Raw genomic sequence first — 12,883 nt, 5'->3', positions numbered from 1 at the left:
TCGTCCCGTGCTTAAGCAAAAAAAAAGAAACAATAATGTAAGATTGTTTAATGTGTCTTCATGCCTAAAATAAAAGAATCAAATAAAAAAACATTAATATAATGTAAATGGAGTGAAAAGATGAGCCGCCACAGGTAGGAAGGAATATTTTATTGGAATGAGTAAAACTGCAGGATAATGACCGACCAGCACAGGCACATCCTTCGACATTCCCCCAAACTCATCTTCTCTTAACCTTTCCATGCATATACATTCTGAGAACCTTACGCATTCTCTTAGCAGCAAAAACCAACACATCTTTCCCCTCGTACAAATTAACACAACAAAACATGATAATTATTAATAAAACAACCTATACTTTGAAATGACTGCAAAAGTTAATATTTAGATACCACTTGATCATTAAACTTATTGGGAGACTTCCTGACACGTGATGGCCTCACAACATGTACATCATTGACTCCAAGGCCAACACCATTCTGTTTATCTACATTACTGTTCCACCATTTATTATCTTCTAACATCACCACATGATCTTTGACTTTCACCATTTTCTTAGGTTGGGAAAATCTGGATTGACCCTTGACTCCAAAAGCAGGAAGGCAAACTTTGACCCAATACCCCAGTTTAATGGATGAAGTATGAAGCCTTTCCAGTTTCTCAACCTCAGTATACTTCTTTTGTGATGTGTCGAATTTCACCTTTACAGCTTCAGGTTCCTTTCCTTCATGGTACAACCCACCCATGGGCTAGTTAATTCCCGCCCTTTGAGAATAGTGAAAGGGGACACCGCTGTGATAGCATTGGGAGTAGTGTGAATCACCCACAACAATTCTTTTACTTTCTTCATCCAATCTAACCCATTGGCAATAGATTGTTGAATATTGTTTTTAATGACTCCGTTACACCTCTCAACAGGCCGTTATTGAGATGATGATGTAAAGAAGTTTTAGTGTGCCTCACTCGCAACTGAGAGAAAAATAACTCAAACACAGATGTCAATTGAACCTCATTGTCAATTACAATTTCCTCAGGTGCACCTTCTCTCATTAACACCAACTGCAGAAACCCAATGAAGTCTCATGTGAACGCACACATTTTATCCTAGGCCAACGTGAAAAGTAATCAATGAGTTATATTACATACTTACAGCTCTCCTTTAGCAAATTAAGTAGTTCAATTATGTCAATCCCCAATTTTGCTCATGCTCTCTCCGGAATGGGAACTGATTCTATAGGGCTGGGTACAGTGATTTGAGACTTGTCACTATTGGCACGTGCCATACATCCTCTCACAAATTGCTCCACTTCCTTGTCCAATCCAGGGCACCAATAATTGTCACTGATCCTCCTCTTCATGGCTCTCATCCCCACATGACATTTATGAGCAAGATCAAGTTCTTTTCAACGCACCCCACTAGCTACAAATAAAGTATCTCTTTCCTCAGTATTAATCCATTCCCCAGATTTAATTCTGAAAAAATGTGCTTACAAGCATCCACATGCATTATAGACTTATTCTTGGGCCACTCATTACTTACCCAGTCTTTGATTTCCAACAATTCCAGTTACAAGTCACACAATAGATGTCCTTAATACTTGCCCATTCTTTTATTCCAATAAGAGTGAAAAATGAACCAGAATCAGCCATCATGTTGACTAGGACATTTGCTACATTCACAGAGCAAAATGGTCTTTTCACTTCTTGTAACGCTACTTGCATTACTTTTTGATTTTGATTATTTTCTTCCTCAGCTGATTGTATGTAACACACTACATTATCTTCATCAGATTATGAACTATTGTCTTTAGTGCTTACATTTTCCATAACATTTATCTGTCTAGAGACACCTTTGTCGTTACTTATGCTAGTCGATTTGCATACTTTTGCAAAATGCCCTTTTTTTCTTACATTTGGCACATTTCTTGTCAATAGCTGGGCAAGACACTGAAATACCTATGCAATTTCTACTACCCCATCTATAACATTATGTTACTTTTATCTTGCCTCCATTTTCTTTTCTTTATATTTCAAAGATTATTTTCCTTGAAGAGCATGCACATGAGACCCAATGACATTTGTTCCATATAAGCAGTGGTACGTTCCATGCTACTACAAATTTCTACAGCTTTATCAAGGGTCAAGTTGTCAGTAGTTAATACGTTCTCTTTTTTGTTGCTGTTTTTTTCCACATCTTGATCCATTATCATTTCTTCCTCAAACACCCCAAAATTACAAGTAGCAACTAAAACTCTTAACGCTCCTACATAAAACTATATTGCTTAATGTGTTAACTGTTGCCTAGCATAAAATGTATGTCTTTCCATAATATTTTTTCTTTTTCTTAAAACGAGCAACCCATGTTTTAATGGCAGCAACATATTAATCTAAAACATCTCCCTCGCCCCTCACACTAATGCTGGGCAAAGGTTTCAATACTTTTCTGCCTTTGGAGCCCAAAGAATATTTTTTAAATACTGCATACTTCAGTTTTTAAGTGAAAATGTATCCTTTAAAGGCCTCCAAATAGGCCTTGAAAATTTCTTTAAATTGCTCCCATTCATCTGGGGAACTCCTGGTGTTGCAAGCAAACCAAGGGAAGGAACAGTGTTTTGCTGCATGTTTTTTCTAAACTATAGGAAGATAATACTAAAAATGATAAGTATCCCAGTATCCCTATGTTTTAAACTTACAAGAGACTAGAAAGAGACAAAATAAATGCACTTGAGGGTGAGTGAATCACCATAAGTGACTTCATATGTATTGAGATAACATGTAAGCGAGAAAATACTGGTATATAATCTCCCCCAAAATTATGAGGTATATTACATTGGTGTGTGAATCACTGATCCGCTGGTTAAAGTTTAGAATGAATACAGTGTAGTAATAAATGCCAAGATGTGCAAATCACCAATCCGCTGCCCGCTATGCTGGGGATCCCATAAATGGTAGGTATTTTACATTGGTGTGCGAATCACTGATCCATTGGTTGAGGATTTGTAATATGTCAAAAAAGTAACAAACTCCCAGGTGTGCAAATCACTGATTTGCTGGAGATCGCTGACTCGCAAAATTTACAATAAAAAGTGCAATGCAACACGCAGTTACTAAGAGCATCACAGATCAGCTGCCAATTAAATAGTGGTGTGCAATTCACCATGATCTGGGTTCACTTGTTACAATATTTGTGGGTTGCCAGGCAACACCTCATGCTAAAATCCCAGACGCATGCCATGGCAACTGATGTAATATGCGACATGAGGGTCGCATGGGGTCACAGGCGCATAAACCTGCGTACGAGGACACACCGGGAGAGGGAGGCACATGCAGGCAGGGGCATAATCCAAAACGATCACAAGCTGCCTGTGAAGTCTTTGGAACATGAACTGCCGCAGTCTGACCACTACAATAGCCTGGCACATGATCCTCCAGTGTTACTGCTAAGGAAGCCTTCCCATCAAGTTTGTCCCACAAAAGCACAGCAAACTGTGAGACTCCGAGCTGAACAGCTCTCTGGTCGGTTGTCAAAAATGGTCTCCTGCTCATTGCCACTGAAAAGATTAGCCACAACAGGTACAAGGGAATATTTTATAGTAATGACTATAACTGCTGGATAGCGTTTTCCCACACTCACCTTCTCAGAACTTTCAATGCTTATACATTCTGAAAACCTTCTGTGTTCTCTTAGCAAGAAAAAACACAAAGGAGCTCATGTTAAGCACTCCAATACCTTTGTGTTAAGTTTGCACTACTAGCAGCCACTATTTAGGTTTAATTAATTTGTACTTTGTCCATGCTTCACTGAAGGAACGGAACTGATGCAATGGCCTATTATGCCCAATCAAAAGGCTGCATTGAAGACTGAAGATGGAGCAAACCAATGGTAAGTAAGGGTGGGCTCCAATCCCTTTATTGTAAATTATACCCCTTGCAGCAAACAGCGCATTTTCGCTGTTAGGCAAGACCTAAAAAGGAAATATGGCAACATGCTTATTTTCTGCACACCATAGGACAGATAAAATGTATCTGCATGTTTGTAAACATTCTGGCCTACCACATTTTCTTTATCTGACATATTAAACTGATAGTAATATATAATTGCAATATATTTTTGCAACACAATACTAACTGCTTTTTTAAATGGTCAACTTTGTACTAAAGATTCAGCTTTTGTCCTTAGTGTCTGAAATCCTGCTATCTCTTTTGTATGAAAGAGCAAGACACCAAGGACTTGTGTTTTTTTTTTTAAGTGATGTGATGTGGCCATGTGCTCTAAGGACTCAAATATCCTCTGCAGTATGTTAAAAGTATATTGAAAGTCACCTAACAGGTCCATGACTTTATAGAACAACTTGGCCTCATTTCTCTAGACAGTCACAGAACTGCTCAGTGATTTGCAATATCCTTATAATAATCGGCGGGGGATACTTTATCCGATATGTAATGTAGAATATTATTTTTCATGACGTGCACATGCTTATGTGTAAACACATAGACTATAATAATACAACACTGGCATCCAGCATACAGATGTGAAATCTAGCTGTGATGTGCAGAATAAAAAGACAGTCATAACTTGTTGTAGCCTTTTGTTTTACTGAGTGCACAAACTCTTGTTCTTACCAAAAGGTTACTTCTCAAATTTCATACAAGTCTTTATATTAAAATTTTGTGAATTAAATTTTCATTAGTATCTTTTTCATGGGTTTCTTCCTAAAGGAATAGCTGTAATTTCTAAAACAAATAGATTCATTTTGTAACAAAGCCTATGTGTGCATGATGTGCTGCATTATTTGTCCTCAAGCATATAAATAACACAATTTTCTACCTTCCCCTTTCTGTACACTTCATTGAACAGATTTACTGATTTTGATCCTTTATTGCCCGTGTTTCCTTAGGTCATGTACATAAGGGCAAATTCACTTACCAGTGGTTCTTCCCTTAAAAGATGAGGGCACAGTGATAAAGACCTGAAAGATGGGTTGAATTTGTATCAGCACGTGGACCTCAATGGCCTTCAATGTGACTTCCACAAATGAGGTGGAGGGTTTTGTTATGATGACGCTTTCTGCAGGAGAGACAAAAAAATCACATCAGAAAGTGCAGACATGTTGGCCCCTGACACATACTTTGAGAGGTGGATGAGACAGTGTTACAGAATGCAGTCAAGTAAAGAATGGAAAACTCCAGAAGCATCAAATTGCAGGCATTTATTCCATCAAGGAACCCACTTAGTTATAACATATGTAGATTCCACATAATACAGTAATACAGCAATATAGAACTACATAACATAAGATATACAAATTACAATACCCACATAACACCATCTACACTTACACAATAAATAAAACAAAATAAAATACAAAATAAAACCCAATAACATTAAAAACTAATATAATCTCTGAACCTGACATGAGATGCTCTAATTCTACCACTCCTAGATGTGTTTCCACTAACACTCCTAGACATGTCCCCACAACTACCACATCACAATTATAGGTTCACCCATACCACTTACTTCTGCATCATTCCTCTCAGGTTGTACCTCACGAGTACCATCAGTTAAAACATCCAGATGGAACCAATCTCTTTTACACACATCTTCCTCTCCCCCATTCTGTCCATCAAGATTCTTTTTGATGATTTCAGCTTGCTCATTGCTAAGTTTCACAAGTACATTCTAATTCCACCACCCTTTGTTTTCAAGAAGCACTGCACGTAGTCACCTTTCAACTCTAGTGGGCTTGGATAATTTAGACTCCCCTTTCATCACTTTCATGTTTTTTTTATCAAAATCCAGTTTCCTGGCACAACATTCAGTTTGTTTGCATACTAAACTTTGTTAGCGTGTCTCTTAGCAGCACACTGTTTGTTTCTCCTCTGTTCACAAGCCCTTTCCAAATCCAGGTTACCGCTAGAATTGCCAACTTTTCTATTCAGCTACCCTCGATTAAGACTAGAAAGAGGCCTCTTGCCTCTCAAAAAGAACACAAGGAGCAACTCTTGTAGTACAGTGAGGGGAGATACTGTAGCTCCACACTTTCTGTTGTGCGTAATCTGCCATATTTAACTTGCTTACAACAGCTGTTGGCACACCTTCTTTGAGCATACAATTGGCTCTCTCCACAAGTCCATTAGAGGAAGGTCTATACAAAGGCACACTAACTATGGTTTTTAAACTAATTATCAATACAAGGCTACCAGTAGTGTTGTTTAATCTTCCTGGCAGTTTCTGTAATGCTCGAATGTCCTTTATGTGCAATACAAATAATATTTGAATCCAATTCAACAGGTGGAACAAAAACATCCTGTCTCAGAACTATGTTCTAAACTAACGATAACTCAGCAGCAACCTGTGCAAAAGACTGCAATTCAGAGCTCATAGTTCTGTCACTAGGCCAGCCAGCTATAAGGTACTTCTTGACCTTGCAAAGACACTTATCTTTTGAACAATTTTCCTTCCACTCATCCTCAGTAAACTTAAAAGGTTCCACAGCATCCAAAATGGTCATTACATATACTCCCAAAACTGCCCACTGCTCTTCTCAATCTCTTCCACTGGCAGCTATGAAAGACAGCCAGCCCTGATATTTTTGCCACCTGGCACATATTTTACATGAAAGTTCAATTCTAGCAACCTCGATAAAAGTGTAATCAACCTAGAAGAAGCCTTATTGGATCAACTATATGGAGGTGGGAATATAGGGAGCAAAAGAAGATTAAATACAAGAATTGCCTAGCAGTTTAAAAGCAAAAACTACCCACTTTGCTATAAAGATAGAAGAAGAGAAGAATTCTACAAAAGAGCTGATCACAACTGTCACCATGCTGACAAATGATGCAACAAAGAACCTAGAGGATACTAGTCAATCTTTTTGCAACACCTTGGTTAATTGTTTCCTTCAAAAGGTTGATGTAGTTTACATTTGCTTCTCAACAATTACTCCACCATCTGCCAGTGACACGCCCTGCTCCATCTTGCTGGAAGGATATAATATTCTTAGTGAGTTTGCTCTGCCATCAGTAGAGGACGTCACAAGAATTCTCAGAGTCACTTCTTCTAGATCCCTGCATGATCGAGGCCCTCCTGGAGTTGCTAATCTAGTGGCAGAAACAGCTGCTTCTGAGCTAACTGTCATTTTTCACCTAATGTTCACTTCGGGCACCTACCCTGTAACATGCAAGAAAGCCTCTGTGACTGCTCTCTTAAAAAAAGCCTCTCTTGATCCAATGGTTCCTAGTAGCTTCTATCCCATTTCTTGCTGCTACGATTGTGGAAAAAATTATGAACAGACAATTCGTCGAGCACATCCAATCCAACAATGTCCAGAATTCTACTCAATTTGGGTTCCAAGGTTGCCACAGTGCAGAGACAACACTAATTAAGGCCACCAAAGAGATCAGGGCGTTGCTTGACCAAGGTGGCAGTGCAGCCCTCTTCCTGCTCGATCTATCAGCAGCCTTTGACACTGTTAGTCACAGGATGCTGATGGACCGTCTGGCCAATATTGGGGACACAGGTACAGTCTGGAAACTGATTAATTCCTTTCTCCTTGGCAGAGAACAGACCAATTGGTTGAATTTGTTTCTCAGCCTTTCTCACTCCCTTGCAGGGTCCTCCAGGGGTCTTCACTTAGCCCAACACCTTTCTATGTTTTTGTCATCTCTATCACCAAACTAATAAAATCTTTTGGCTTCTCCTTTACATCTTATGCTGACAGCACACAAATTGTCATCTCACTTGTCAGAGGCGACACTGACACAAAGGAAATAATTCTGCATCTGCCTACAGGCTATCAACTCAGGGTTGACCGGAAACTGCTTGAACTTAATATAGGGAAGAAAATATGGGTATTGTTTGGTACCCATACCTCCTTCTGGTCTCTTACCTGGTGGCCACACTTAGGGCCTCATTTAGAACTTGGACGACGGGCTACTCCATCACAGTGGTGACGGGCATTCCGTCTGCCGAAACTTAAATCCCTAACAACATAATGGAATTTAGATTTCTGCAGACGGGATATCCCCCACCGTTGTGATGGAGTAACCCATCCACCTAGCTCTTAATCAGGCCCTTAGTTATGACATACATAGGTTCCACATAATAGAGTAATAGAGTAATACAGAACTACAGAATATAAGATATAAAAAGTACAATACCCATATAACAGACAGTAAGATGATATGTAGGTTAACCTATAGTTTGGTTCGTATAAAAACAGAGGAAATGCTGCTGAGACTATTAATCCTGATGTCAGGGATGTCGGACATGTGGCTGATTGTGTCACATGCTCCTATCTCACGTAACTATAAATATTGCTGAGCAACTCTGCATTTTTTATACACATTGGAGCAAATCACTTTTTGAATAAAAGATGTGTTGAAGTCACAGCATACATTCTTGAATGTCCACCTTTAACGCCGCCAACCGATATAAAAGAAAAGGTGTGGTGTTTCACCCAATGAATTTGGAAGCAGAAAGCTGCCAGACTCTCTGAGTGAAGCGCTTGGAAAACTTGCGGGGATCGGCATGGAATGCCTTACTTATCTTCAGCTTTGTTGACCTGTGATGACATTGACTCTAGATGAGATGTAGGATGAAGCAGGTGTTCAAAAAGGAAGAATATAACAGCATTTAACATTTCAGTGGTGATTGTAACAAATACCAAAATGATGTAAATACATGGCAATTCTCTCCCTGTAAGTAACCCTTACTCCAACACTAAAGCTTACCTTAAACTCCAAATGAAACACATTTCTAACTTTTGGGACCATTTCAACTCCTAATAAAATTGATCTCTAAATCATAAGGATAATCATAACATTTGCTCATTCTTATTTTTTTAGTTGATGTTTTTCAGGAGTAAATGCTTAAGGTAAGAGGTGGGTTTACAAATGTTTTTGAATTGAATTGATGATGTGTTCATTGTGGAGAATCAACAGCAACGAGCTCCAACCCCTGATCATACAGCTCTTTCCCCTACACTGTTTAAAGAACAGTGCGGGATGGTTTGGGGCAGGCCGACCTTAGGAGTTTTGGCAGCTGATAGGGAGTCAGTATTTGGAGAGGCAGCCTGGGCTGTGCCGTACAATAATCAATCAATCAGGAATTTGTAAAGCTCACTACTCACCTATGAGGGTCTGAAGGCGCTGAGGAGGGAGAAGGGTGCTGCTACTGCTTGAACAACCAGGTCTTGAGAAGTTTCCTGAAGGTAAGGAGGTCTTTGGTCTGGCACAGGTGGCTGGGAAGAGTGTTCCACGTTTGGGCGGCGAGATGCGAGAATGATCTACTGGTTGTACTTCTGTGGACGCGTGGGACGGTTGCGAGGGTGAGGTCGGCAGAGCGGAGGTGCCGGGTCAGGGTGTAGAAGGAGGGTCGTCTGTTGAGGTATTCTGGTCCGGTGCTGTGTAATGCTTTGTGAGCGTGGGTGATGAGTATAAAGGTGATTCTCTTGTTGACTGGGTGCCAGTGCAGGTTTTTCAGGTGGTCTGTGATGTGGCAGTGGCGGGGATGACCAGGATGAGACGTGCAGAGGCGTTCAGGATGCGTTGCAGCCTCTTCTGAAGTTTGGCTGTGGTTCCTGCGTAGAGGACATTGCTGTAGTCCAGCTTGCTGCTTACAAGGGCTTGTGTGACTTTGTTTCTGGTTTCAGTGGGTATCCTTTTGTAGATCTTCGGAGCATGTGGAGGGTGTTGAGCAGGAGGAGGAGATGGCATTGACTTGCTGGGTCATCGATAGTGAGGGGTCCAAGATGAATCCTAGGTTGTGTGCGTGGTCGGTGGGAGTTGGAGCGGTTCCGAGAGTGGCAGGCCACCAGGAGTCATCTCATGCGGAGGGGTGGAGCCGAAGATGAGGACTTCCGTCTTGTCGGAATTGAGTTTGAGGCAGCTGGTCTTCATCCATTCGGTGATTGCCTTCATTCCTTCCTGGAGGTAGGTCTTGGCGGAGTCCTTGGTGAAGGAAAAGATCAGCTGGGTGTCATCAGCATATGAGATGATGTTGAGGTTGTGGGATCGGGTAATGTTAGCGAGCAGGCCATGTGGACATTGAAGTGGGGCCGGGCAGATGGATGAACCCTGGGGTACGCCACAGATAATTTTGGTGGCCTCTGAGCGGAATGGGGGGAGGTGGAGTCTGGGTTCTGCCGGTGGGAAAGGAGGTGACCCAGTCCAGGGCTCTGTTGCGGATTCTAGCATTGCTGAGGCGTGAACGTAGGGTGTGGTGGCAGATGGTGTCAAACGCGGCCAAGAGGTCCAGGAGGATGAGGGCTGTGCTTTTGCCACTGCCCAGTATGGTTCTTATGTCATCAGTGGCAGCGATGAGGGCGGTTTTAGTGCTGTGGGTGCTGCAGAATCCGGATTGGGAAGGGTCCAGGGTGCAGGGTGCAGTTCTCCTCGAGGAAGCGGGTTAGTTGTCTGTTGACAGCCTTCTCAATGACTTTTGCCGGGAAGGGAAGCAGGGAGATAGGCCGCAAGTTTTTGAGGTCCTTTGGGTCTGCCTTGGGTTTTTTGAGGAGAGCATTGACCTCGGCGTGTTTCCAGCTCTCCGGGAAGGTGGCGGACTCAAAGGAGCTATTGATGATCTTCGTAGTTGGGGCGCAATGACTAAATCTTGCTTTGTTGAGGATGTGGTGAGGGCAGGGGTCAGAGGAGAGCCGGAGTGGATGGTGTGCATGATTTCGATGGTGTTGTTGTCGTTGGTGGTGGTCCAGGAGAGCAGGAGGTTGGTCGGAGGTGAATCTCTGGTGTTGATAGTTTGCTGGGGGGGGTCTGGGTGCTGAAGCTGTCACGGATGTCTGCAATCTTGCGGTGAAAGTAGAAGGCTAGGGAGTCGCAGAGGTCCTGGGATGGTGGAATGTCATTGGAGCTGGGGTTGGAGACTTCCTTCACGATGTTGAAGAGCTCCTTGTCGCTGTGTGCGTTGTTGTTGATTCAGTCTTTGAAGGCGGTTCTCTTGGTGGCTCGGATGAGTTGGTGGTGACAGAGTCTGATCTTGGCAGCATTTTCTTTCGAGTCTTTGGCAGCTTTGCTTGGATTCGTGGAGGTCAGCGGTATACCAAAAGGCCTTTCTGTTGTTGCGTCTGTTAGAGGGATTCTTGATTGGGGCGAAAGTATTGGGACAGGTGTTGACCCACTGCCTGAAGTTGCGGGCAGCTGCATCAGTGTCGGTGGTGTTGAAAGGCGTATTCGGGTGAGGGTCGCGATAAGTTGATCTTTGGTTTCCTTGTTCCAACTCCGGTGGGGGATCTGTTGTGGGTGGTGGTGTGTTGTGGGTTCTTGAAGGAGAAGTGGATGCAGTGGTGGTCTGTCCAGTGGAGTTCGGTGGTGTGGCTGAAAGAGACGTGATTGCTGGCTGAAAAAATAGGGTCAAGTGTGTATCCTGCGGAGGAGTTTGGTCTTGTGACAAGCTGTTTGAGGCTGAGGATGGAGAGGTTGTCAAGCAGGGTGGTGGTGTTGTTGTCATTGGTGTTTTCGAGGTGGAAGTTTAAGTCTCCAAAGAGAATGTAGTCAGTGGATCTGAGAAAGTGCGTGTTGATGATGTCGGTAATGGGGTTGCTGAACTGCTGTCGTGGGCCGGGCGGCCTGTAGACAAGGGTCCCTCGGAGGGTGGTGTTTGGGTCAGTGTGGATTTGGAAGTGCAGGTGTTCGGCGGTGCTGAGGGTGTCTTCGGTGTTGGTCGTGATCCTGAGGGTGTTCTTGTGGATGATGACGAGGTTGACTCCTGGTTTCCTGGAGCAGTCCCCGCGGGTGATCTTGTAGCTGTCCGGGATGGCTATGGCGATGTCAAGCGCTGAGGAGGGGTTCATCCAGGTCTCGGTCAGGAAGGCGACGTCTGGGGAGGCTGAGTTGAGTAGATTCCATAGCTCTACTGCGTGCTTGTGGACAGAGCGGGTGTTGAGGAGGATACATCTGAGATGGTTGCGTCCTGCCTTGGAGGGTGGGTTGTTGGTGTGTAGGCTGGTGAAGGTGCAGGAGAAGGGTCGGCGGGTGGTCTGCAGGGAGGCTTGAAGGCAGGAGGAGGAGCGGACAGTGTTTAGGGCGCGGAGGGTGGCGGCGTTGTAGTGAAGACATGCATGGCGGTGGTGGGGGGGCAGAAACCAGGGGTTCTGTATAATATATTTACAAGACACAGAGTTTTAAGATGATCTTTTGTTTGGCGGGCAGGCAATGGTGGGTTTTAAAGTGGTTGATTTATTTTACCCTAGCCCTCGGAGCATTTCCCAATCCTAATTCTAACCCTAATGATAACTAAACCTAATCATAATAATGATAAGACTTATTAGGTCTGGCTAAAACCAGCTTTTGATGTGGAATTGGCCTCGTTACCTATCCACACCCAAAAGATCATTCAATACATAACATACATTATACACAGTAAATGATAAAAGCAATTACAAAATACGAAACTCATAAAAAAGACTCATCCATCCATCTAGCCAGCCAGTCAGTCACCCACCCGCCCACCTCTTCTGTAAGCCTGCTCATTGTGCATTCTTCGGAGTTGGCACCATGTCCCTTCTCTCTTCACATGTTAAGATCCAGGGCGATATTACACTGAGTGCAAGGGGTGCAACAGACATGTGCACCCACTTTTTTCATTCCTGGGGCAGTTTGCTAAAACAAAACGCGTTGCAGATGTTTGCTTGGCCCCTTTTGCACGATCTTAAGGCACTCGCTCACATATTTGCATGGGAGCATGCATGACCCCATGCAAATAAGGGAATCCTTTGAATTTGCACCTGTGCCTTTTTACAGAGATGCATACAGAGGCATAGAGGAGGTCAGGTTGCACGCTGACCGTGGGCCATCTAGAGGTGGTGCAAATCAGAGGAACCCAACGAGGACTCTCTCTGGAATATGTACTCCTTAGAATGAGGAA

The 12,883-nt window shown here is 42.9% G+C and overlaps 1 protein-coding gene across 1 annotated transcript in view; it reads right to left on the bottom strand.

Moving 5' to 3' along the window:
• LOC138284401 (mucin-5B-like) overlaps window positions 1-12,883 on the bottom strand; it is a 1,991,087-nt gene that overhangs the window by 1,177,119 nt on the left and 801,085 nt on the right. The window contains exon 12 of the mRNA XM_069223138.1: window positions 4,928-5,068. Within this exon, the coding sequence (XP_069079239.1) occupies window positions 4,928-5,068 (141 nt within the window). The remainder of the gene's footprint in view (window positions 1-4,927; window positions 5,069-12,883) is intronic.

The sequence above is a fragment of the Pleurodeles waltl genome, chromosome 3_1, assembly GCF_031143425.1.
Source record: "Pleurodeles waltl isolate 20211129_DDA chromosome 3_1, aPleWal1.hap1.20221129, whole genome shotgun sequence".
In the NCBI taxonomy this organism is placed as follows: Eukaryota; Metazoa; Chordata; class Amphibia; order Caudata; family Salamandridae; genus Pleurodeles; species Pleurodeles waltl.
The sequence above is the reverse complement of the archived record's forward strand: the minus strand, read 5'-3'. Positions and strand labels throughout refer to the sequence as shown.